The 25920-nt window shown below is 36.5% G+C and overlaps 9 protein-coding genes across 9 annotated transcripts; 6 read left to right on the top strand and 3 right to left on the bottom strand.

Annotated features, from left to right (window-relative positions):
- Positions 1-561: 561 nt before the first annotated feature.
- On the top strand, positions 562-2510 carry VTP21DRAFT_9438 (uncharacterized protein; the record flags this gene model as incomplete). Its single annotated transcript, XM_069400394.1, has 10 exons — positions 562-585; positions 659-770; positions 839-1004; positions 1064-1140; positions 1197-1316; positions 1405-1499; positions 1569-1627; positions 1690-1920; positions 1993-2124; positions 2183-2510. 10 exons carry the CDS (start codon positions 562-564, stop codon positions 2508-2510), a joined length of 1344 nt encoding a protein of 447 aa, XP_069254325.1.
- Positions 2511-5065: 2555 nt separating this feature from the next.
- Positions 5066-6352, top strand: VTP21DRAFT_9437 (uncharacterized protein; the record flags this gene model as incomplete). The annotated part of the gene is made up of 6 exons (XM_069400393.1): positions 5066-5460; positions 5525-5547; positions 5603-5847; positions 5907-6137; positions 6199-6262; positions 6321-6352. 6 exons carry the CDS (start codon positions 5066-5068, stop codon positions 6350-6352), a joined length of 990 nt encoding a protein of 329 aa, XP_069254324.1.
- A 1065-nt stretch (positions 6353-7417) lies between these two features.
- VTP21DRAFT_9436 (uncharacterized protein) lies at positions 7418-8023 on the top strand (the record flags this gene model as incomplete). Its single annotated transcript, XM_069400392.1, has 4 exons — positions 7418-7466; positions 7526-7677; positions 7737-7832; positions 7898-8023. The coding sequence occupies 4 exons, from the start codon at positions 7418-7420 to the stop codon at positions 8021-8023; spliced, it is 423 nt and encodes a 140-aa protein (XP_069254323.1).
- A 153-nt stretch (positions 8024-8176) lies between these two features.
- Positions 8177-10451, bottom strand: VTP21DRAFT_9435 (uncharacterized protein; the record flags this gene model as incomplete). The annotated part of the gene is made up of 4 exons (XM_069400391.1): positions 8177-8710; positions 8769-9161; positions 9215-9579; positions 9644-10451. 4 exons carry the CDS (start codon positions 10449-10451, stop codon positions 8177-8179), a joined length of 2100 nt encoding a protein of 699 aa, XP_069254322.1.
- Positions 10452-11683: 1232 nt separating this feature from the next.
- Positions 11684-12572, bottom strand: VTP21DRAFT_9434 (uncharacterized protein; the record flags this gene model as incomplete). Its single annotated transcript, XM_069400390.1, has 6 exons — positions 11684-11776; positions 11837-11872; positions 11929-12005; positions 12067-12162; positions 12352-12450; positions 12512-12572. The coding sequence occupies 6 exons, from the start codon at positions 12570-12572 to the stop codon at positions 11684-11686; spliced, it is 462 nt and encodes a 153-aa protein (XP_069254321.1).
- A 150-nt stretch (positions 12573-12722) lies between these two features.
- On the top strand, positions 12723-14423 carry VTP21DRAFT_9433 (uncharacterized protein; the record flags this gene model as incomplete). The annotated part of the gene is made up of 4 exons (XM_069400389.1): positions 12723-12850; positions 12907-13161; positions 13223-13676; positions 13746-14423. The coding sequence occupies 4 exons, from the start codon at positions 12723-12725 to the stop codon at positions 14421-14423; spliced, it is 1515 nt and encodes a 504-aa protein (XP_069254320.1).
- Positions 14424-14565: 142 nt separating this feature from the next.
- VTP21DRAFT_9432 (uncharacterized protein) lies at positions 14566-20111 on the bottom strand (the record flags this gene model as incomplete). The annotated part of the gene is made up of 23 exons (XM_069400388.1): positions 14566-14650; positions 14717-15368; positions 15426-15519; positions 15580-15671; positions 15743-16079; positions 16139-16403; positions 16465-16563; positions 16621-16809; positions 16876-16984; positions 17048-17284; positions 17348-17512; positions 17574-17757; positions 17820-18025; positions 18095-18209; positions 18269-18359; positions 18426-18565; positions 18627-18724; positions 18785-18851; positions 18925-19110; positions 19176-19325; positions 19390-19451; positions 19521-19588; positions 19678-20111. 23 exons carry the CDS (start codon positions 20109-20111, stop codon positions 14566-14568), a joined length of 4125 nt encoding a protein of 1374 aa, XP_069254319.1.
- Positions 20112-20367: 256 nt separating this feature from the next.
- VTP21DRAFT_9431 (uncharacterized protein) lies at positions 20368-21279 on the top strand (the record flags this gene model as incomplete). Its single annotated transcript, XM_069400387.1, has 1 exon — positions 20368-21279. One exon carries the CDS (start codon positions 20368-20370, stop codon positions 21277-21279), a length of 912 nt encoding a protein of 303 aa, XP_069254318.1.
- A 601-nt stretch (positions 21280-21880) lies between these two features.
- VTP21DRAFT_9430 (uncharacterized protein) lies at positions 21881-25353 on the top strand (the record flags this gene model as incomplete). The annotated part of the gene is made up of 8 exons (XM_069400386.1): positions 21881-21975; positions 22072-22214; positions 22280-22365; positions 22416-23312; positions 23380-23675; positions 23743-24749; positions 24807-24912; positions 24972-25353. The coding sequence occupies 8 exons, from the start codon at positions 21881-21883 to the stop codon at positions 25351-25353; spliced, it is 3012 nt and encodes a 1003-aa protein (XP_069254317.1).
- Between the last annotated feature and the right edge of the window lie 567 nt (positions 25354-25920).

The raw sequence follows: 25920 nt of genomic DNA, 5'->3' as shown, positions 1-25920 counted from the left end.
GTAGAAAAGATGGAGGAGGTTTGCGATTCCCTAAACTTTTACAAACTTTTTACCTACTTTTCTACGTGCTCCTATACGTTTTCTAGCAGTTTTCACCAGGCGGGTTTTTGTAGGGGAGGAATTTTGCGTGTTTATGTACATGAAAGAAAGAAAGAAAGAAAAAAGAGATAAATTAAATTAATTTGATATTCAGCAGAGAGAGCTGGGTACGGTTCTCAAACCAGAGTTGAGACTAAGATTTGCTGTTCAGAGGTATCCTGGGTAAAAATGATATTCCAAAACAGTCGTAAATAGCATGAACTATACGATTATAAGTCAAACGAAGGAATGCTATAAGATATATTCGCTGAAATAAACATAACTTCAATAGACCCCATTACAATATAAAGGATTCTAAAAAATGTTAAAACTACCAAAAGTATGCTTAAGGCATTATTGGCACCCAAGAAATAGCACATGCTAATAATAAATCTAGGCAATTTCAAGTTGAGTGGCGCAGCTATTTTATATCTTGTATTCTAAGGTATCTTGATAACCTTTGAGATCCATACCCTCACAATAATGGCAAATGTTGATTTTCTAGGGGTAATGTTCCTTTCTTGTTTTATCCAGTAGTTGCCACATAAGATTCTCTAATAATCGCGGTCTGCCGAAATAGAAAGCGATAGAAATTGTGAAAAGAGCAACTGACGAAGACAACAAAGCCAATTATGAAGAGGCCTACAAACTTTATAAAAATGCTTTGGAGTATTTTATGCTAGCAATGAAGTGTAAGCTCAAGTAACATCGATATTTCAAAATTCAATTGACTAATATGAAGTATGATGTCACATAACAGATGAGAAAAATGAGAGATTAAAAGAATCATTACGCAAAAAGTTTACCGAGTATTTAGAGCGCGGCGAAAAACTTAAAGAGTATTTGAGTAAGAATGAAGAAAAAAGACAGCGCCGAGCAGTGGGTGCTAATGGTAGTGAAAAAGGTGGTTCTGGAGGGAAACCAAAGTAAGTATCTAATCGGATCTGCCCTATTTTAATAGTATTCGATATTTATATCATTCTAGGAAAAAGGGGAGTTCATCAGATGATGATGAAGATGATAACGATCCAGAAATCAAGAAATTGCGCTCAGGATTATCAAGTTCGTCCTCCTGGTTTAGAATATTGCCCAAATACTTTTACTGACATACTCTATAGGTGCTATAATATCTGAGAAGCCAAACGTGTGCTGGGATGATGTGGCCGGACTTGACAATGCAAAAGAAGCACTGAAAGAGGCTGTTATATTGCCCATTAGGTTTCCTCATCTCTTCACGGGTAAATACTCTTATTCCTTTTGAGTCATATTTCTTTTGAGAGTGTAGAGATATATTTTCTTCCCAATTTGCTCGTTTATATACGACAGGAAAAAGGAAACCATGGAGAGGAATCTTACTTTATGGACCTCCAGGAACTGGCAAATCATACCTAGCAAAAGCTGTCGCCCGAGAAGCCAATTCCGTAAATCTTCAATATAATTGAGTAAAATAGCATCGAATCATCGAAACTTACTTACGTTCATAAATGTAGACCTTTTTTTCCGTTTCATCTTCTGACCTTGTCTCAAAATGGATGGGTGAGAGTGAACGGTACGTGTTTTATGCTGTCAACATTATTTTGCTCTCTTTTACATGCTCTTTTTATACTCAAGTTTGGTTAAACAATTGTTTACGATGGCACGAGAGAGCAAGCCCGCAATAATTTTTATTGATGAAGTTGACTCACTATGTGGCACTCGTGGTGAAGGAGAATCAGAAGCCTCTCGCCGAATTAAAACAGAATTTCTTGTGCAAATGGATGGCGTTGGTGCTGAATCTAGTGGTGTTCTTGTTCTTGGAGCAACAAATATTCCTTGGACACTTGACGTTGCAATTAGAAGACGGTATAGATACTGAATTGTTTCTGAATATATCCTTAATGTATTGGATTAATATTTACTCTTTGTACTTCATAGATTTGAAAAACGTGTCTATATTCCCCTGCCTGACCCACAGGCGCGCGCTCGAATGTTCCAGCTTAATATTGGAGATACACCTTGCAATTTAACACCAACTGATTTTAAGCAACTTGCTGAAAAAACTGATGGGTAAGCTGTCGTTTATCTTCCTCGATCTTTTCTTGTCTCTTACTCGCTTCTATATTAGATTTTCAGGCTCTGATATTGCTATTTTAGTTCGGGACGCTCTTATGGCCCCAGTCCGAAAAGTACAAAGTGCTACACATTTCAAGTGGGTGGATGCGCCTTCTCGCGAAGAACCAAATAAAATTGCGCGTTATTTAACTCCTTGCTCATCTGGTGATCCCTCTGCCATTGAAATGACATGGATGGATGTTGAACCCCATCAACTTCTTGAGCCGCTAGTAACTTTTCAGGATTTTATGCGCTCTATTCGTGTGACTAGACCAACTGTATCCAAGGATGACTTACAGCACCATGAAAATTTCACCAAAGACTTTGGCCAGGAAGGCTAGTTTATAACCTTTTATTTTCTAAGATATTTTTCGCTCTTTCTTCTTATATATCTTCTTTTTATATTTGTTGATTCCTACCTGTGCCTTAGAGTTATCTTTTAATACAAATTTTAAATAACGACGATATTTCAACACGATAGAAAAATGATATTATTGCCATATGATTGCCACTACTACTACTTGCTTCTTATTCATGATGGAAAACTTTGGTTTATTTTTATTAACAGGCGGGGTCACTGCGCAGGATGTCAATTTTTTTTAGGCAACTTCGGATAAAGGGAATTATTTAACAAGACCTACGGATTTATGATTTTTTTTTTTTCAATGCCAATAAAATATTTATCTCAAACCTTTTTGCATTCTGAGTCGTATAAAAATCTCAATTAACTTCATTGCCAAAATCGAGATACATCGAAGATTAGATAATACTTGTTGTAAATAATGAGTCATTGGGATTTTTGTCAATCCATGTATTTAAATATTTTAACATAGTTTCATTGAGTAAACATGAGAATCATAATAAAAGTGGACGAGTGTACAATTGAACAAATATACGCTTAATTATACACTATATATTTGTAAATCAACTTTTTTGTAAATCTCCAAGGAAATATAATACTAAGGGCTATTTCACCCAAGGAATCATCATCTGATACAAAAGTAGCCATCTATTAAAAAATTCTATAATCTACTGCAAAAGATTATAGCTCATACAAAAATACTAGATTCACATTATCGCCATACAATTTACAATGCCTTTATTATCCCCAAACAAGTTTTATTATACTTGACAATGTAAGAACCAGTTAAGAGAATTACAATTTTTGAACATAATAAACATTTTCAATATTTTTGTTTTATAAAAATATTATTGGCGCAAATTATAAAAATTCTATGAAATTTAGAAATTTTCGATAAAATTGAAAATTTTTAAAAACTTTTATTTTATTGATTTTTTCAAAATTTTGAAATTTTGGTTTTTAAGTTATCAAAATTATAATCAGACTTAATCAACTCTAGCGAAGTATAAGGAATTGACATTTAGATAAGTGCACAAATGATATTTCACTGATTAGACAATTAGTAGTTATAATGATAAAAACGCTAAAAATTAAAAAGTGTCATGTCTTTAGTATGTCAAGTATCCGTGATGCACGATGTGCCCAAGGTTACCATATCTATTTCAAATAGAAAAAACTATATCAAACTATACCAAGGGATTTTAACTGGATGGTTTATTTGTACGTACAATTCTACCCTACCTTGCCAGAATTACATTCAAATTATTCGAGGTCAATAATTAGCTTAGTGTCTCTAAGATCCTCGTAAAAAGCAAAGAAATATAGAATTTTGAGTTTACTAAACGAATGATGCAGCTGATTTCGTGCTTCCAAATGATATAGTTTCATTTTTTGTGCTGACCAGATGTATTACGATATAGATATATTACCTAATAGATTATGATTTTTGTGTCCTCTTGGAATATTCTGGTATTAACGGTATGATAAGTATAAGTATTCGTTGAACCATGGTCTCCTCAATTTGCTTAGAATAGCTTGAGAAAAGCTAAGATCATCTCATCTGTTATTTATTTTAGGAGAATTAATCGACGATCGCGTGTAACATACAATTAACTTTGTAAGGTTAGCACTTTCTTGTACAAATTTTTTGCGTGTGATTTTAACACCTTGTGTCCCGTGGAAGTTATATTACTAGAGGATTACGAAAGTATCTTATGACTAGCGCAATTATGATAGAGGCATGACCTGAAGCTGAGATTTCACTTATATATTACAAAGAGACTTGATCTCTCCACATTATAATCAAGAGTCTCTAGATAACCTATTCATAGTCCTTTATGCTCAAAACACAATGTGGTATCTAAACAAATTTCTTTTGTTTGCAATATCGGTTTACCAAATTATTCTTGGGTAAATATCTACTAATAAAATAGGTCTGTGTAATTTCTAAGTATTGTATGCTTAGTATAACCGCTTCAACGACGATAGCCCGTACTGGGATAGATATTTTGCGAGTTAAAGCGTATTTCAATCCGAGCACTAAAGAATGTGAAATCTTAAGTTCTGAGTATTCGCAATTACATCGTGGATTAGTAGGAAATGGAGCTAACTTGATTCAACGGCACAAGAACTTGAATTCAGAGGAGTTTAGCCAATTTGGAGACTCTCACAATAGGGATGAGCTCATAACAATCTATGGTTATAACCAAAAAAATGTCAACGAAGCACTTAGTCGTATCTGCTCTAGGGTCAATGGCTGGAAAAAAGATAAAAGTCTATTTGGAGCTCGGCAGTTAGCTAGCACTCTCGCAATTAAAGGAAATAATTTAGATAAGACAGATGTAGGTACGGCGGATGAAGTGGTAAGAATTAATTCGGAATATTGAAATGAATTTTAATACTTACAGCGTAATGTAATAATCATTAGAGAAAAATTCTCGATAATGGTGACTCTAAGGTAACCTCTTTTCCATGATTGAAAAAAAAAAGCTTCACTTAAGTATTGAGCTACAGAACCGTATTGATGTCGTTTTTATGGGCGATGGATATCAACAACAAGAGCGCGATAAATTCTTCAAAGACATCCAACGTCTCGCCAATGATATGTTTCTGATTGGAACGTTTACATCTGTTAGACCATTATTTAATCTCTGGGCACTTTTCCGACCTTCCAAAGAAAGCGGAATTGGTTCTAAAGGAAAACCAAAGGATACTGCTTTCGGTCTCTACCGTGAGGGATCAGAACTACGAGGGATTTACGCTTCTAAAAGGAGAGAGGCCCACGCAGCATGTGATTCTATCGGACAGTCTTCCTGTGATTTTCCTTCTCTCATAGGAAACGACCCATATTACGGAGGGCTTGGTGGCGAATTTATTATTAGTACTTCATCTGAGACTTCGGGAACAATTGTCATTAGACACGAAATGGGGTGTGTTAACTACGATTATAAACCAATAACTAATATGGCTAATTCTAATTGTAAATAAAACCAGGCATAGTTTTCTGGAAGTCGGCGGTAAGTGTCAATTTAATAGATTATATTTATTCCTTTTTATAACACATTTTTCCAGAGGAATACGATAATGGTTCTGTTTATTCTGGATGTAATAATGCAAAATCGCTCAGAGATATTCCATGGAAGCATTGGCTTACTGGTCCTGTGCGGGAAGAGAAAAGCAACCTAGCAGCAGCTGATTATGCCTGGTATGACCTGGCACAAGGTCCATACAAAGTGAAATTCAATACAACTGGCCGTTTTCCACGTTGGATGATTCGAATTTCAGCCTCTGGGGTGGAAAGTGAAGGATCCCTCAAAGTATATTGATCACAATTTCTCTACTGATAAATTTATTGGTTAATAAATTTTAAAATTAGATCTTATTAGATGGAAAGGCGATTCCATGGAAATCAACAGGAGATCTGGACCGACACTTCTTCGAATATTCTAGCACAGGAAACAATGGGGGCTTCAAGGCTGGGATGCACACGCTCGAATTCCGCCAAGGGTTTCCTAAAAATGGTCCAAGTTCCCCTATCCGCCAATTGTGTAGTGTCACAGTTCAGGAATACGCGGGCGAAGATGAATTCGTATTAGACTCCTCGCATGTATGCTGTATTTTTAGATATCTTATTTATGGTAGGAGGACTGATTAACTTCAAAACATAGATATCGGCCTATCCCACCATCGCCGAATCACAGACACGAAAGACATATAGACCAACGAATGAAGGTACTATTTCTCTTATATCATGAAGTGATATGGTATTGATTAATTATTTTTTCTTTAGGGGTAAGCAATAACTTTCTACTCAATTATTAAGCCTTTTTCAAATAACTCTCTAATATGTAACAGTGCCTTATGCGAAACATGACGAGAACTCATTTGTATTCTTTATACTTGAAGCTAATATTCACTCATAGCTCAAATATCGTATTTATTATTAGGTGTCCGGTCTGCCAGGAATGTCTTTGGCATCAATTTTTGAAAAAAATTTCGCTAATCGATGAGGTTAATGTTTCATGTACAAACAAAACCAAGTTTGGTACACCTTTCCTACAACATCAACATGACGATAATACCAAAAATTTCCAGGAAAACGGGCGCGGTTACAGTGTTGAACTTAAGGCTATTCCTCTCGCCCAATTTCGTCCAAAAGATCAGCGCATTGTAGGAGAAAAATACTTGGTGAAATGGTATAAAGAAGGCCAGCTTCAACCTGACTTGGATAACAAATTTAGCTTCGAATTACGTGACTTGCCTTCTAATACAAAACAAAAGTGGGAAGTAAAACTCGAATTGATTCAGCCTGAAGTTCGTATCGATCCTAAAAAACTACTTACAGCAAAGCAAGACTTTATCGTTGATACTACGAGTGAATGTCGCAATATCGTGTTCCGTAGCTGGTAGAAGCAAGAGAATGAATATAGGTTGGAGCTTAAATTATGTTTTATATTTATAATATCATTTAAAATATGAATAATGCAGTAAAAAAAAAATAGCAGGCCTAAAATCTTGTAGCTTAATGATTTATTCCTATTAAGAAATATTTAATTTTAAGTGTTCTGATATTATATGCGTTCTTTTTATGAAAAACAAAAATTAAAATCACACACTGTTTAAACATTTGGGCTTAATATCAAGATGATCATGACAACTGCCAAATCAACCTTGAATTTTGGAAGAGGATTTATTGCCATTTGAAATTGGGCATCTATACCGAAAGTATAATTGAACGCAGCCACATATAATACTATAAGAAATAGTTTCAGATTTTAACCTTTAGTTCAAAACATAAACAGTCACATTTTCTTTCTCATTGAAACGCGCCTTGCCATCATACTATTTACACACACATATATATACATATTTAAATTCCCACCCACGATGCCTGAAATAGAGATGAGTACATGTTATAATCTCTCTTATTTTAAGGGTATATATCAAGGTTATATACAATACATTATATTTTATGTTAATAGTTATATTGTATAGAAATAATGAAAGAGCTTCGTAAGCCCGACGATAATATTATGCTTCGCATGAATACAACCGACACACACAGTGAACAAGCCTGCGCAGAGTTTTTCCAGCAGCTCATGAATGCCTATCGAACAAGAGAAGACGCCATTAATAAATGCTTGAAGGTTCTTATAAGCTCTTTAGTATTTTACTCAAACTAAAGTAATGAAATCCAATTATATAGATAATGGATGCAGAGCTTGATAGAAAAAATAAAATATTGGCTGAAGATCCAGATGATTACGATATTAAGGATGCAGTATATGCAGAGGAAACTAAGGTATACATCTATATTCGATTAGGAATTAATTGTGACTAATTGACATGATCTACATGAGTTAATAGCGTAGGTGGGTAGCAAATGAAGTGGAAGTTGAAAGTATAATTCGCGGTCGAAGCTTGAAAGTTTTTAAGGATAAATGTCGCGTATTCAAAATTCCCCCCGAATATAGTCGAATTTTTGGACAATAATTTTCATTGGGATTATAATAGAGAGTAGAGAAGGATTGTTCCAAAACATATTAGAAATAAAAAAATATATAATACGAAATGCTGAAAAAAAGAAAAAAAAACATCTTCGACACAATAAATGGATTGAGCATTAAAATAGATGTAGCTTAATTTTTATACGTTTCCCAGAGTCTTTCTTAACTCATTTAGAGTCCATTTCAAACTCTCTCTCTCACTCTCTAACTGTGCATGCTTGACTCGTGTATCGATCAGTTGAACCTCGGTTTGATTTAATTGATCCTCTAAAGTCGTATTTCGCTGTACAAGTTCTACGTTCTTCTTTGCTAAAGAATCCATCTCAGTTTTAAACCTCTCTTCAATTTCGTGGGGTATCTCTTCTATCCTCAATTTTAATTCCTCACATCGGGCATCTAAAGACTCATTTTCTTCCTGTGTATGAGCAAGCTGCATTTTCGTGGTGATAAGCTCATTTGTCAATGTACAATGTTCTGAGTTGAGCGCATCCAGGCTTGCCTCGAGTCTCTTAATATGAGCTGCAAGTTGTGAATTCGCTTGCTTTAATACGAAGAGCTGCTGATGTTCTTGAGCTGCCTTTTTAAGCTCAACGGTATACGCTTTCGCAAGGCGCTTTAGTTGTTTGGTGGTAATGGAAATATTGTATGCATCCGAAACAAGTTCATTGGCATTCTAATATTTGGAGTCTTAAGAAAAAGTAAATACAAGCTTGAATATAATTCTGACTTACTGGATAAAATTCAAATAACCCTATCTTCAAAAATTCTACCAACTGCTCAAACTCCAACCCAAGTATATCTCGTTCTCCTCTCTTCATCAACGCAATTGCGAACCTGAACACTGCATCAACTCCTTCTACCATAATAACATCAAAGATACGGAGCACAAGGTCCATCGGAAATTTATATGCAAATAGGGTCATAAACCATTGTGCAGCAAACATCGTTGAGCGGACATTTTTACGCATCAGATGGCGAAACACATGCGGAAGATGGTCTTCGAGGAGGCGATCAAATTGAAATAGGCGAAGGTTCAGGCCTGCCATATCAGGTGTGAAAAGGTCGCGAAGTCCGTAGTGAGATACTAGCCGGATTAAGAGGCAAAAAGTCTCTTCTTCTGGCATCTAAAAGCAATTATGAGTTTAATTTCTTATAGCAGAAATGTCATTATCCTCACATTTAATAATAATGGCCCAACTACAAATGCTAATCCTTGACAATATCCTATCTCCTCGTCATATAAAGAATATGCTCTTAAAACATTAAATAATCCAACTTGTCCAGGACCATCTTTCAACTTGAAATATTCGTGATCAGGAAATGTGCGGCTAATATCACGCTCAATCATTTTATCGTATGGACTTTGTTGCTTAATAAGCTCCGCGTAAGTCGTTTCGAGTTCCGGATCTTTCGATTTCGAAAAGAGTTGCCAGATCATACCACGTATAGAAGGCGGAATACCGAGTCGTACAACTTCAGTCACTTTCTTGGGTTGAGTCTTGATAACATTGTCAAAATCTGAAATGAGCTGTCCCCAGAAATCTAAGATTACAATAATAAATGAACATTTAATTATGATTGCGAGAGAAGTGCCTAGTTCAGTTACCCCAATCAACCTCGTCCTGAATACCTTCAAGAACAGCTTCAGTCCTGACCCTATCGAAATTCGCTTGTATTCCTTCCTGCAGCTTCATACAAATTTCTTTTCCTCTCGGATCCTTCTCCAACTCTATTGTTTGTACTTCGATTCTCGCCAGCATCATATCAACATTTCCGAAAGTGCTGGCTCTACGAAACGAAAATGTGGAGCGCAGACCCTCGATGAAGGAGTTGGAGCGTTGTAACTTGGGCGGGAATTCTGATATTGGCGAAGCGCAAATAGGTGAGGTTGGGGTGAGTGGTGCATGGAAAGGAAATGAAGATATTGAAGAAGTATCAGCAGTATCCACTGGACATTCGATAGTAAGTGAAAATGGATTGGGTGCATCATCATGTAGGCTGACTTCGTGCAAGCTTGTGACTCGCCGCCATTCTTCATCTCCCGCATTTTTTATGTTGCCAACATTGTCTTGATTATAGTCAGTTGGCAAATCTTGTGCAATGTGGTTTTGTTTACAATCTTCATTTAACAAAGATCCTGTTCCTTTACCCTGTGTGTTTTCACCAGCTGATATCACTCTCTCAAAAGTCGCATCTGTGCTAATTAATCCACGGGTATATATAATGGGCTTTTCGGTTCCAGATGTGGAAATTCGAGTTGATTGCTCCTGGTTTCCTTTCATTCCTTTGATTTTATCCAAAGAGTTCTCGATAGGCGGCAGTTCCATTGAAGCCTTCTCAGGTGATAATTTTTCTATCCTTTTCGCCCCGATATCTGGTGAGTTATATTCAACACTTTCATTATCAATTGTCATCATCTACAATAATAAAAAAGAAATATAAATTTATGTGTGAGTATTATATTGGAAATATGAAAAAAAAAAAATCCATTGAGTGTATCTGTGAAAGGTTTAAAAGCTTTCTGTAGCTTTTTAATTGACGCGTTTTTAGACTGGTTTCAATAATGATCGAATTTTAATTAAGATGCAGTCACTTCAAGTACATAAACAGATATAGCATTTATACTAAAAAAACAATTTAATTCCATCGAAATACTTTCCACTATTGTGAGTTTCAACCTTATACTAAAACGATATTAATTTCGCAAATTTCTTCTATGCTATACTTGTTTACTCTACACCATCTAATTTAACGCATATAGAAATTGCGTCTTTATTATTTTAGAGTCGCTTTTTATAAAAAAAATCAAGAAATTAAATACAAGATTTTCAAGAAGAGTTTAATGCAACTACTGAATCAACATTAGGAATCAAATATACTCGTTGTATAATATAGGGATTATATCGTCATTGTTGAGTTGCTTTTAAAATCATTTGTGTATTGGTGCCTTTTCTCTCAGGTATAAAATTTTCTCGATTTATATAATTCAAGAGAATTATGAATCAAGACTATTGAAAAATTTAATGAGGATATGAATGCATCAGATTATTGCGCGCCAAAAAGCATCTAGATATTAAAATGAGATGAAAAATTATATTAAATATAATAAAAATATATTATAGCAAAATACACCAATGGAAAAGCACAATATATTGTCATTTGTATTTTTATCAATTTCGACTATAATTAAACTAGTTCTTAGAGGCAACAAAAGAATACTATCACTACACATGAAAATGCCTACTTTCTATTGTCTTAGGATATCTTAAGTCCTATAACACATTCTAGCATTAAGAATGCAATGTTCTGTATTTTGTAAAATCAAGATAATAAGTTTGAAAGCGTCTTTTATTGAAATTTATTGGAATCTTAGGATAATTAGTTATAATGTCTGGGAGTTAACATTTTCTTTACGAAGAGAAGGGACTGAGAAGGGACCGCTGCAGAGGACCATATGTATTTGGCTTGGAATCCTATATATAGTATCTTGCTTCGCCATCCACTGTAAAAAATATTTTAAATTATGTCACTCTCAATTCTTTTCCCATCCTTAGTGTAATCCTATAAATTTTACAATAGCATTAGAACTTAGTAATTGAATTAAACGAGGATCTTTATGCAAAAGACAAACCATAAAATAGTGATTTTAGTCATAAGATGAATTTAAAAATTGTAAGAGATCAGAACGGTTTTCATCACGAAGTTTATCTTCACTGGATTTGTGAATTTTCAGCTTCAACTTGAATATTCAAAAATTTGTTAGATTGGGCACTGCCAAGCTATTAACGCAATAGCTAACCTTTTTGCCAGTAATAGCACTGCGAGGTCCGTCATCCTATAGTATATTCAAAGATAAATCAAGTATTAATAAAATGATTAGTTAAGACTCACATCTGAGGAAGATGCTCTTCTCTTTTTTCTACTCTTCTTTTTGTCTTTTTTGTACTTTTTTTTCCGCCTCCTTTCCTCTACAATAAAAATACTCAATGTATTTGAAAGATACTCAGAAATCACCAGGTAGATATCAACCTCTCGATGAATCAGTATCGGAAGATACAGAGCGCGATTTCGACTCTCTCCTTTTTTCACGACTTGAACTTCTGGAATTTCTTTTTAAAGAGTGTCCTATAAATGATAGGTTAAATAATCTCGAGATCTTGCGAAGAAAATTTAGCAATCTCTTAAATTTTTCAAATAATTGAATAAAATAAAATCAAGGATAAATGTATACTACTGCTGATAAAAAAACAATAGTATTATCGCACATATTGTAATTTTAAAGGAAAGAAGTAAAAATTTATCGTTAGTGCATACCTGGATCATGATCTGAACCACTCAGTTTACTACTGCTAATATGAGAAGGACGGGGACTACGACTTCGAGATCGAGATCTTGAATTCTTATATTCACTTTCTAAGAATTAATCATTATATTATTATAATTTTCATTATTAGAAAAAAGAAAAACAGATTACTTTTTCTACCGGAGCGGTCTCTACTTTCTTTTCTCTCTCGTAAGCGTTCAATATTTCCCATAATATTCAAGTGCTTGTAAACAAATAATGCCACAAGAAATAATTAATATATGTATTCCAGGGGTTCCTCGCGAGTAAAAATTGCCGCCAATTTTTTAAATACAAAATCAGTTCTTCACATTTTTTACTCTTTAATCTGTTTAACAATTCAATGAATTTTTTTTGCATTTCAATTACATTCTTGAGCTTTGTAATATTTTCGAATTATGTGTGCGCTGAATCTGACGTACTATTACTTGCAAAAAATAATTTCAGCTCTGTAGTAAATAGTGAGAAATTGTAAATGTGGAGTTTTTTTTATTATGGGATATATTTATTGATAACAGTGCAATTAGAATACTAGTAGAATTCTTCGCACCTTGGTGTGGGCATTGCAAAAATCTCGAGCCTGAGTACGAAAAAGCTGCAACAGAGCTTAAATCTACAGGAATTAAGCTTGCTAAAGTAGATTGCACAGTTGAACAGGAGTTATGTAGCGAACACGATGTTGAAGGCTTTCCGACATTGAAAGTATTTCATGAAGGGAAAGAGCCTATAGATGACTACGCTGGATCACGACGATCAGCTGGAATAGTTAGCTATATGAAAAAGTATGGTTTATATCGGAATTGGTTTTCTGCAATAATTTAATTTACGCTGTTTTTATTTCAGACAGGTGCTACCTGTATTATCCGAGCTCTCTGCGGTTGATATCGATACCTTTAAAGAATCTGATCGTGTTGTTATAGTTGCGTTCCTCTCTTCGCAAGATGGAGAAGCAAAGGAAATTGTTGAGCAGTTAGCTAAGGAATGGCGTAGCAGATATGTTTTTGGCATATGCACTGACCCTGAAGGTGCAGAAAAATATGAGGTGAACTTTCCTTCCGTAGTACTGTTTAAACAGTTCGACGAAGGAATAAATAAGTTTAATGGAGCGTTTGATAAAGAACGTTTGCGAGAATTCATCAGGTCTAATGCACAACCGATTATCGATGAAATCGGCCCAGATAACTACGCAAGTTATCAGACTGGAAAACTCTTGGCATATATATTTGTCGATAGCGATTCAATGAGAGTGAGACTGACAAAAACATTAGAGCCAGTGGCAAGAGAATTTAGAGAACAGGTAGGTGATTTTTATTTTATTATACAGTGTTGCATTTTTTAACTTACTATCGATTTCGCTTCCTAAAAGATCAACATGGTTTGGATAGATGCAACCAGATATGGGGTTGCTGCTGAAACTCTCAATCTTAAACCTCAATGGCCCGCTTTTGGTATTCAAAACACGTCCGACGCTACTAAGTACCCATTCAATCAGAGCAAACAGATCACGGCTGATGCGGTTCATGATTTTGTAAGCAGAGTCGTTAAAGGCGAGATTGCACCTGCCATCAAATCTGAGCCAATTCCGGAAGTGAACGACGCGCCTGTCACGAAAGTAGTTGCGGATGAATTTGATAAAATCGTATTTGATGAACAGAAGGACGTTTTGCTCGAAATATATGCTCCTTGGTGCGGACATTGTAAGCGGTTGGCACCAACATGGGAAGAGCTTGGTAAAACAGTGCGCAGTCGTAATCCGAGCGGGAATATAATTATAGCGAAAATGGATGGTACTGTGAATGATATGCCGCTCTCCGTGCCTTTCAAAATCACAGGCTTCCCTTCCATTAAGTTATTCAAAGCCGGCACAGATCGAGAGATCATTGATTACACAGGAGATAGATCGTTAGAGAATTTTCTTGAATTTATCGCAAAAAATGCTTTTAACAAACTAGAAAATGTTAGTGAAGTAGAGGAACCTGAACCGGTGCCGGAAGATATGGTTGGAAAAGATAAGGCAGGCGGGATATCTCACGATGAGCTTTGATAAATATTTCAATTCTGTATGTAAATAATTGACTTCATTTAATATTTATGCAGAGAAAAGTTTGAATATCAGAAAAAATTATTACAAAGTGTGTAATAAAACAGTAATGTCTATATAAATGTCTAAATATTACGAGCGAAAACTATGAATCAGTGATTCTCTTAGATATTGTGTCTACCGCCATTGTATTCAGTAGGTTGATATTTCGCTGCAGTTCAACAAGTTGTCTATAATAATAAATATAGTCATTTACTAATCTTATTTATATGAATGAAAATGAGAAAGAGTCTTACCTGGTGCTAAATCTTTCCATAGTTGCAGGCGTTTCCACAAGTCTCTGCATCTTAACAAGGAGATCTTCAACCAGTAGATCACCCGACCCTGGCAAGTCAGTAGCGGAATTTATAATCTCTGTATTTCCAGTCAAGTCTAATTCACTCCCACTTTCTTTTGAATCTAGCAGGGCTGGTAATTTTCCAACCATATTGCGCGCTGTTACAACCGTTTCCACTTGGACAGGCAGTTTGCTGGTTACAGCAAATTCATTATTTCGTTTGACAGTTTCACTCTCGTTCTCTTCTGGAAGTTCATCTTTAGCGTCCGTGAATATCTCGTCTTCTGAAATTGAGCTATGCGGGGACTGAGGCCATTCTTCCTCTTGTACTGTGGCGAGTATTTTAACATCTACGTTCATTTTTTGTAGATCTGTGGGCTCGGCACCGGCAGGAGTAACCTCCGTAATCTCAATTTCTCGCGGCATCGTCACTCCCAGCTGAGCAACTACTGTGCTATTTTCTGACCAATCCATTGCGTTTTCTTTATGGAATCCTTGTTTTAACTTTATGGATGGCGTAGAATTGTTTTCATTCGAGATATCAGTATGCTCCTTAGAAACAGGGGTGGTATCAGTCTCAGCCTGTTGACGGCTCTGTCTACGTCTTGCACCTAATTAAAATTCTCGTAAACAAGAATTAATGCTCAGTGCCTGAAAATAGAACTTACGATTCCGTTTACCACTTTTAGGTGTACAAGTAGTGTCGCCACTTTTAGGGGTTTTGGGATCGACGCTGCTAGCTTTATCTTTAGGAGAGATTTCCTGTAGATTTGAATGATTATAAATTATCGAGTTAAGGCTAACTAATATACAACAACCTACAATAGGGTTAATCGAACGACGTACTCGTCTAGAACTTCGAGGAGTCTCGACTAAATCGGATTCAACCTCAAGATACTCCAATTCACGGCGTTCTATAAATTACAAATCGTTAATACGTTTCATTGACAAAGTTAAAGATGTTGAGGAGAAATATATCAATTACTTCTCTTTCGATTTTTATTGCTAGTTGAAGACTTTGTCTGCGAATTCGTATCAACAACTTCGGTCTTTTCTTGATTTTGCGGGGTGTTTGGTTCGGGTTGATGGCCTTCTTTTTCTCGTTTCTCAAGCACACGAGCCACTTCTGGTGGATACTCTATTGCGCCTTGTTTTTTAAATGTGTTCTCCCAGAACGAATACGTGGACTCTTCGATTGATTTGTCCCAGCTATCAAAACCAACAACAATATATTCCTGAACGCGTGTAAGAAGCTCGGTGGTGTATACATTTTGACCACGACATAAACCAGAAATAACCCCTTCCTTCCAGAAAGCCGATAACTGAAAAATTTAGAATATTAGTAATCAGAGTGAACATGACACTATCTATATGTACTAACCATTTCTCCATATTTTTTTTTTACAAGTATAGTTTGATCACGCACATGATGATCGTCATCTTTAATCCATGTAAGGATTCCGTCAGATAGTAGGTCAAAAATATTATTCTCACTGGGTGTGTTAACTAAGAGTGTCGTGAGCTCCGTGAAAAAGTTCTTGATGAAACCAGGCACATCTTTAGGATTTTGAGCTGAATTATCCAGCCATAAATAGAGATACTTGAGGAGAGAAGTAGAAAGCTTATATAGTGATTGAAACACAGATCTAATCAGGGATAGGAGTAAGCTGACAAATTTATGACTATTCTCAATCAAATGATACTTACTGCTCACGAGATGTATGGTTTGAATCTGCATTAAATGCAGCTGAGTTTGCGTTCAAACTGAGCATATAGGTAGTAAGATTTGTGATAATTCGCAGACAACTACGGTATAATTTATAATTAGAGTTGGTGTCAACTCAATATCCTCGCTGAACTCACCTTATATTTTGAATGGTATTATTATGCGAATCTAGTGCTGACTGAATGCGTGCGGCAATTAAATCAATACAGGTGTTGGCTTTCAAGTAAGTCGTTGCCTTGTAATATGATTCGAGAAGATTCGATAGTGCGACAGAAATACCCATTTCTAGGTCGTCCGAAGGCGTAACACTTTGCTCTAGGTATTTTCTATTATTGAATGCATGCATGATATTATAATGATGGTAAATGTGAAAAATAAACGCGGACACATACCTTAATGGATAGATAATGACTTCCAATAGAGTCATGGTAAGTTGATCTTGAGCGATATCGATGTCAAATATCTGACCGCTACGACGGATATATTTTTCCAGCGATAAAGCTAAAATAAAGAAACAATTTTGCAATGATATGCCTTTATATACCTATTTGAATAGATACTTACCAATACATTGCCACGCTTCCATTTGATAATCCAATTCAATGTCGATGTTTAAAATTTTATCAGAGCTTATTAACCGGGTCTCGAGCAATGAAAGAGAGCATGAAAGCATTTTGTTCAACTCAGTGTCAATTTCCGCAATTTGGAATGATTTGTTGATGAGCATTATGAGGATATTTTTCACCTGCTTATCAACAAGTGCATTGGCAGGAACGGACAAGAGCATATTGAGGATGTAGACTAGGATACGAAAGGCAAAAAAATTCAAACAATTATAAAATATATTATTGAATGTCCGCTTACCAATCGGAGTACAATGAATAGGGGTAACATGTTGATCCTCCTGGACTTTCGCCTCCTCTTCATTCAAGCTGTACTTGATTGAAGTTAACACTGAAGCTGTAAAATATTTTTCATAAGTTTGTAGCATGAAATGAAGGATCCCGAGTTTCACGACCCAAGGGTTGACTTGAATAAAATCAAAGAATGAGATTGAGACAGGTATATGAAAAGGAAAAAATAATACTACCTCGCTCTTCTGATTCTTCGATTATTACGTTTGTCATATTTGATTCATCCGTTTCCCACACTTGTCTCCACATTCTTAGGCATTCATGCAAAGAATCAATAGCTTCCCGTGATGGACCAATTTCCTTCTGGTTCGCTTGCTGTATTGCCGCTAAAAAATCGTTCCATGCAGCTACAAATTCGTTCTATAGAGATCATGTCAGCACTTAAGCTAATAAATAAGGTGAAAAAAAAATAATATGCTTACTGTTACAATCCGCTTTTCAGATAATTCGCATAAGTGCCATTCGTCGCTGCTCTGACTCTCAAGAAGATACTGCATAGACAGACTGATATGAAAGAATTCACAAAATTTCTTAGAGTTGCGTCGAATCCACTGTGGATCCCGTCGGATCGCCTCCGCGGGTTTTTGCGCATCACTTTTTAGAGGATTATTAATATCATTCCATAAGGCTATAAAGATTGGTCAAGAAGAGTTATATAGAATGCAATATTGGTGCAGAGAATTCTGTAGTACAGTACCATTGGAGCGACCACATAGGAGGCAGGACATTATTTGAAATCCATAATTGCGAATAAGGGGCGAGTTTGATTTCATTGATAATTGCATCATATCGCCTACAATGCCATCAAAATACTACCACAAGGAAATTGGAGACAATCTGCGAATCAATTGCAATAATTGTGGTGGAATACCTCTGTCAACACCTCGGAACTAGCATACATAAAATTGGCCCATGTGTGGATACATGCCTCTTTGACTGCTCGGGATCTCTCGCGCCGAAGGCTATGGAGATATGCTGAGTCATTCTCTATTTCATTCTCTTTTCTGTATATATAGCAATGAACGTACCAGTTCTCAATCGGAACTCTGATTAACTTAATTCTCTTGATCATTAAAATATGTCCATTCAGAGAAAAATTATATATGAATTTGGTCCAAGCTGCGAAAGCGGCAGCCTTAACAGCTGGCTTCTTAACATTGAAGCATTTCTATTTTAATAAAATAAATAACTTAAAATGGTTTTTTTAATGTTTTTCACTTGATATTTACCTCAATACATTTGAGAAACGCGTTTAAATTGGGATTCCGATGTAATTTTTCCCCTAGCAAAAGCACTACTACTCCCCATGCCTTGATAGCATGTATTTCTGAAAAATAATCAATACGCTACCAGAATTAATGTTATACTGTTGAATTAGTGCACTCACCTTCTCCAGAAAATATAAGTTTGTCAAGCTCCCTAGTAAATGTTGCACCTTCGATATCCAGAAAGTTCTGAAAAAAAATATAATAATGGCAATAATAAAAAAAGTCCAATATTAATATGTATCCAAAGCTATGAATTTACCCCCAATGCACGGTCAATTATGTCTGGTTGTAGTACTAAATTACTGAGAGAATTTTCGAGCAATTGCATCGCTCTAGAGCGAATTCCAGACATATTATGCACCAAAGAGCGAACAACCTCTAATAACCATAGTTCAGAGTACACAATTGCCGAAGTGGGCACCTGCTTAAAAATAACTCCAAGTGCCTAGTGTAATAATGCCACAAAAGTGAGTGAATACTTGTAATGAAGGCAATCACGATTTTTATTACCGATATAGCTTCCATTTGCATTGTAATTGATTTGAAATTGGACACCAGGGCAAATACTAGCGCCTCGACTAGACGTGGAACAAGAGGATAGATTGTATTAGGTTTCAGTCGTTGAATCGCCAGACACCATACACAAAAATTGCAAGTATTCTAGAATAAAATATTCAATGTGAGCCATTGGCAAAATAATGTGAAGTTTAGAGTGTTCGACTACTTTGTTGGAAGTTTCTCGGATTTTGTTCGCAACCAATATCAAAAGTTCTTGCAAATCTACATCTGTATAACAAGGAAGAAATGTTAATATAGTATATTAATAAGGAGTTTGAACAGGAGTTCTGTTATTACCGTCAAACATAATCACCAGTTCACCATGGAATAAGAAAAATCCCATACATCTTAATGCTGCATGTGCTCTATGAGTGGAGAAATAAGAGTTATGTATGGATATATACAGTCTAATAGCACTGTATTTGAAATATTATTCAGTAAAGAAAGCACTTACAACTCGGTATTATGGTTCTGCGATACGTCTCTTCGGAAAGATTCGCTGAAAACAGTGATATTCATTTCTGTATCATCGAGGAAAGGGAGATTATCACTACTCTCTCGATATCGTGTATGTAGCATTTGATAATATTCTGTCCGAATCTTCTCATCTCCATTGCGTAGTGCTTCAACAGTTGCTAATACGATGTTTTCGATATTTTTCTCAGAGCCAACTTGAGTCAATTGCGGAGGCGGAGAGGAGGTTAAAAGTGGTCTTTCATCGGGTAATAATTTGGAAGGCGTTTTCAGAATTCCTTTTGCAGGAGTCTTGACTTTCCCAGGGATAGAGGAGCAAGATTCGAGCCTTCGTGGACTGAACACCACTGATTTTGGCCTTGATCTCGAGAGACGGAGATCATCTAACTCGCTCGATATTAAAGTAGACGACATTTGATTCTGACTCCTGTATAGAGTAGAAGATATTATAATAAAATAGGAACAGCGAATATATGTTTACTGGATAAATAAAATACTTGGTAAAAAAAAAACGCGAACTAAGAAAATATTATAAAAATTCTTTTCATTTTTAATTCTCTTCATTACGCGACTTTGACGTGAGTCAATAATTGACTACAGGATACATTTGACCACGAACAGTCACATATATTATAAACTATAATTTGAATTAAAAGAATTATTAGAAGTAATGCGCATTCGTAGGAGATTTCGCTCTGCAGTTACTGTAACTGAGTTTTTAGCACATCGTCTTCTTCCAGCAGTTGATGGAAATCTCACTCAAGCAAGGACAGAGCTACGATGGCTCCGAGAACATTTCAACAAAACCACTAAAGATCAATCATCTTGGTGTAGATCTACTCAATTAAAGAGCTGGATAGAAGATCGAGTTATTCGTCACAAACCTCTCCAATATATATTAGGCACTCAACCATTTGGGCGCTTGGACATTCTTGTCCATCCACCAGTGCTTATTCCTCGATGGGAGACTGAGGAATGGACACTACGGCTTGTCAATATGCTGTCGAAATGTATTGATGAGAAGCGAAAAGATAATTTTCGGGTGCTCGATTTATGCACAGGCACAGGGTGTATTGCTCTCACGCTTGCTACGAATCTAAGAAAAGAGGTGTGTAGTGTTTATGGAATAGATATATCAGAGAAAGCACTGGAGCTCGCACGTCTTAATGCCCAAGTATCTAAAGTTCAAAACGTAGAATTCGCGATGGTTGACCTTATGCAACGAGATGCACTCCCACGCCTATTATCACTCACAAATAATACGCCATACGATTTAATTGTGTCAAATCCCCCGTATATAACCCAAGAGGAATATAATAACCTCAGTAATAGCGTAAAGTATTGGGAAGACAGTGGCGCACTCCTTGCAGAAAATGGCGGAATGGCTTTCCATGAGAGGATTGCTCAGGTTGCTCCGGCTCTCTTATCATCTTCCACTACATGTGATATCCCTCGAGTTGTCTTGGAGGTTGGAGGAAGCCATCAAAAGATGGTGTCTAAATATTTAAAATACAACGGATTTTCACGAGTCGAAACATGGAAGGATTTAGCAGGACGAGAAAGAGCTATTATTGCATATTAGTATTGTATTTTTCGCAAAAGTTGTTAGCTATTGTCAATTGTAAAAAAGCCTTACTTTATGTTTAGCTCACAAGGATTCAACGAAAATATGCAAAAGCATATATGATAACTCGCTTATTAGGGATGCTCGTATAATGTTGATTAAGATATATTTATCCTACATGTTTTGCGTAAAAATCAAAACTAAACAGGCAAAAAAGATGTTATGATCCACTCTACGATCTAGTCTTGGCGTTTGTCTCATGTACTCTTAACCTCTTGGGGGAGGCTGACTATTAAAATATATTATACTGTGTTCACGTTTTAAAAATGCTGAGAATTAGTTACCATTCACATAAGTTGACAAGTAACAAATAGTGGTTTCGGGGTTTTTCCACAATACTATTTTTATCTTGAGCAGTATTGCCGTAGAAATTAAAGAAAAAAAGAAAATCGGCTGTGGAATCTTAAGTCAGAATAAAGTTTATTATTAAACTAAACTGTTAAATATTATTTTTTAGTTTTCTGCTTCTTGTCTTTTCCATCTTCTCTCTTACTTTTTCTTTTTATTGCCAATATTTCGTCAGTACATAGCTTATTGAGCAGTGCTCAGCATCTTCTTCATGGAGGATTTAGATCCAAAATGTTTAGGATGCCATCAAACCATAGAAGAGGGATCAGTTGTTGCATTTGGCGATGGAATTTGGCATATTGAATGGTAACCAGAAACACCACTCTATCCTCAATATAATACCATATTAAATAATCTATTGTCGGCAAAAACATTAAAACATTAATTATTTATTTTCATTAGTTTCCGGTGCGCAAAATGTAATTCACAAATTGACTGTGATGGAAATTTGATGCTGCTCTCAGATGGTCAGCCGATCTGCGAAAAATGCTCATACAGTTGTCGATCTTGTGGCCAAGCTATCGAAGATGAAGCAATTATGACAGGTGCCATTTTATTTTTGGCTTCGTTGTCTTTCAATGATATATGTGATTAAATTTTTGTTATATAGGGGATGATGCATATCACGCTGAGTGTTTCTGCTGCATTTCTTGTAATCGACGTATTGAGGATCTTGTGTTCACACAAAGTACCAAAGTTAGTATTTTCCATTCATGTAGATGTATCACTATTTAACTTTTTTTTAGGGCATTTATTGTATGCCATGCTACGAGTTAAGAAAAGAGCAAAAGATGCGGCGGAAAGAAGAAAAACTTCGTAGTCGCAAGCGTGAAGAATACTCGGGTGAGAAAACACTCCCTGCAATACCTCGCGGCAACAATATAGCCTCATTGGGGAGCACAAATCTGTCAGATATTCGTCCCCCAATGCGACAACAGTTATCGACTGACTCTACCAGCACACACAGGCTTTCCTCTGATTCACTAGAGAATCCTCGCAGACCTCCACCGCGACCAGAAACCGCTCCCTCTCTTAATCTAAATGAAAAGCGGTCAAGGCGCTCACCAATGGAACCACGACAAGCAGATAAATGGGCTAATGCGTCAGGTGATTTTCGAGGCACACTACAAAAGGGTCTACCCAATTCAACTGAGCAACAATCTGATGGCCAACTGTTCTGGGAGAATTCCAATTCACGATCTTCATCACCCTTTTCTGCCAATCCCACCTCCGGAGAGCAGCAGTATATCGATGATGTACCAATTCATCTTCAATTTCTGGATAAAAATCAAGGATACAGCGTGCATTTCGAAGACGAATCTCCAGGGCTTTTGCCTCACTTATCCTCTGAGCACAATCAAAACTTGGATCAACCAAAATTTCCAATGCGCTTTTCTTTTGAGGCTCACTCAAGAACCTTTGATCGTCTTAGCAAAATGCTAGAGCATCCTGAAAAAGAAGGCGTCAAAGTTGAGTTTTCAAGTTCAGTGGCAATGGACGAGAAATCTCTGGATCAGTGGGTTGATCGTTCCAACGATGCTATTGCGAAATCATCAAATGACAAAATATCGGTGCTGCTGCTGGAGAATAAACTTCTGAGACAAGAGCTGGAAAACACCCGACAAAACTACGAGAAAATAAAGGTTCGTACGATGGTTTTAACAGGCTACGGAAAATTAAGTGAGATTTATTTATATCTTCTTTATATAGGAAGTGAGTCGAAAAGCAGTCGAAGAATTCCAATGTGCCAAAGAAGAGTTTATGCAAGAGGTTGCGCGGAGACAGGAGGCAGATCTTAACATTCAACGTCTTCAAAGTGAACTTGAAGCAGTTTATGAAGGGAAATCTGAACATGGGCGTGAAAACGAGAACATCCAAGACGACATAAATCGCCTGAGTTCGGTGCGTAACGACCTTGAACGCTCCATTGAGGGGCTACGGCAACAAAGGGATGCTCTCATGCAGGACATGGAGCTTTTGGTGGAGCAACAGCCTAAACCAGCAAAGTAATTTTTTTTCTAACAAGATCGTTTGCTTGACGGTAAATATTAATCTAACCACTTATTTTTCCAGCTCGGAACAAAACAGAGAACTTGATCGTATGAGGGAGGCATATCAAATCGAGATTGAATCACTCAAGCGTGATCGCGATTATATCAAGGATGAGATGGAGAGATGGAGAAATTCACATGAAGATATTACACATGAGCTGCAGCAACTCAAGCAATCATTTGAAGAACTGACCACCATCAACAGAAATTTGTTAAGTCAAATAGAGGACTCAGAGCAGCAGTCCCAACAACTCCAATCCCAACAAGGAGATTCTCAAATTTATTTGTTAAAATCTCTGGATTCACAATCTCAACCAACTGATGCCTTACGCGATGTTCGATTCAGAGAAAATCTGGTTCGCCCTCGGGTTCAAGCACCAAAGAAATTCACATGGAGAAAAGCAATGAAAGTGATGACAAAACCACGATCGCCTCAACCTCCGCTACAGCAGAATGAGCAGCCGCAGGACGGCCAACAGCAACATTTGCAGTCACAAAGCACGGTCACGCATGGACAGCACCAATTTCAGGCTGCGTCTCTTCTAAGGCCCATCAAATGTGAAGTGTGTGGAGAGACACTGTGGGGATTAGGGGTGCTAAAATGTTCGGGCTGCTTCCTACAAATTCATGCCAAGTGTATTGATAAAACACCGGTAACCTGTAATGTGGTCCGACACGCGAATGGAGATGGTGGGCGTGGAGCTGCTGCTTCTGGAAAGTTGCCAATTTTCGGAAGAGATCTTAATTTGCAGCTCGAAATCGAGGGCTCCAATATTCCCCTCGTGCTGAAGAGATGTATAGAGGCCGTGGAAACTCGCGGAATGGATTTTGAAGGTATTTACCGTAAATCAGGTAGCACTTCCACTATACAATCTCTCCAGGCAATATTTGATTCTGGCGATGACATTAATCTTGGAGATTCGGACTATGACATCTGCGCCATTACGAGTCTCTTGAAATCATATCTTCGTCAACTCCCTAACCCGCTTGTCACCTACGAACTTTACCCCAAATTTATTTCGGCAATTGGTGAGTGTGCTTCATTTTTTAATCATATAAATTTAAGCCTAACAGTTCATTTTTTAGATATTGCTGATGAAGGTGAGAAGTTTTCGACGATAAAGTCGCTCATTGACCAGCTTCCCATTGGAAACTACTCGACGCTTCGTTATCTAGTTCTCCACCTTGATAGGTAAATTCGCGGATTATTCTCTAATAATCATTCGATATTTAATTGAATTCTCTTGACAGAGTCAAGAATCACATGGATATCAACCTTATGAATCCCAAAAATCTGGCGGTAGTTTTTGGACCTACACTTCTGCGTGATACGGATGTCACACGTGATCTCACTGACATGAGGCAGCGCAACACTCTTGTCGAGTACTTGATCAATAATGCAAACTCACTTTTCGCTCCTTCTTCGCCATCCTCGCAGGATTCATTCGTATCTGCACAAGATGTAATGGCTGGGAAGACTGGAGGTGTTGGTGCAGAGAAAAGGGATAACGAGGCTCACGGAAATCAGCCAAGACAAGCTGGTGGGGGAAACCAGCAGCAACAGCAACAGGTAACCCAGCCGCAGCCGCCACCGCGAAGGATCAGAACCCCTAGGAATGAAACTTTTATTTAATCATCGCTTAATCTTTTATCGAGCTTCTCTAGGTTTTATTATTTCAAATTTTATGGATTGCTAATTTAATCTTTCGAAAAAGAAACAGGGGTCATTTGCTTTCTATGTTGTATTTTTCGAAAACTTCATTCTATTCTTGTACTATTTGAATATCAGTATTGTTTTACTCTAATGTCGAAGTTTGCTGTTTATTTTCTATAAAGGGACTCGATTCTTAAGATCCACTTGGTTTTGGAAAGAGGTTTATCGGTATGAATCATAGTGCCTGATCCTTTTCCAGTTTGAGGATAACATAAGAGGTTAAAATAAACATATTATTTTCCTGAAATGTATATAATATTCCCATGAGAAAACAACAAAATGAGAAAATATTTTTTTTAGAGCTTAAAAATGACGAGATAAAAATATTCTCAAATATCTACAATGGAAACAATGAGCAAAGGATGAAAGGAAATGAAATATAAAAGCTTTCAGAAGAATATGTTATACATCCAAACAGGGAATCAAGAGAAATAAGAGCGAGAAAAAGTGAAAAAGAATCAAAAAAGTAAAAAAAAAAAAAAAATA

This window comes from Calcarisporiella thermophila (genome assembly GCF_041956535.1).
Source record: "Calcarisporiella thermophila strain CBS 279.70 unplaced genomic scaffold VTP21scaffold_5, whole genome shotgun sequence".
In the NCBI taxonomy this organism is placed as follows: domain Eukaryota; kingdom Fungi; phylum Calcarisporiellomycota; class Calcarisporiellomycetes; order Calcarisporiellales; family Calcarisporiellaceae; genus Calcarisporiella; species Calcarisporiella thermophila.
The sequence above is the reverse complement of the archived record's forward strand: the minus strand, read 5'-3'. Positions and strand labels throughout refer to the sequence as shown.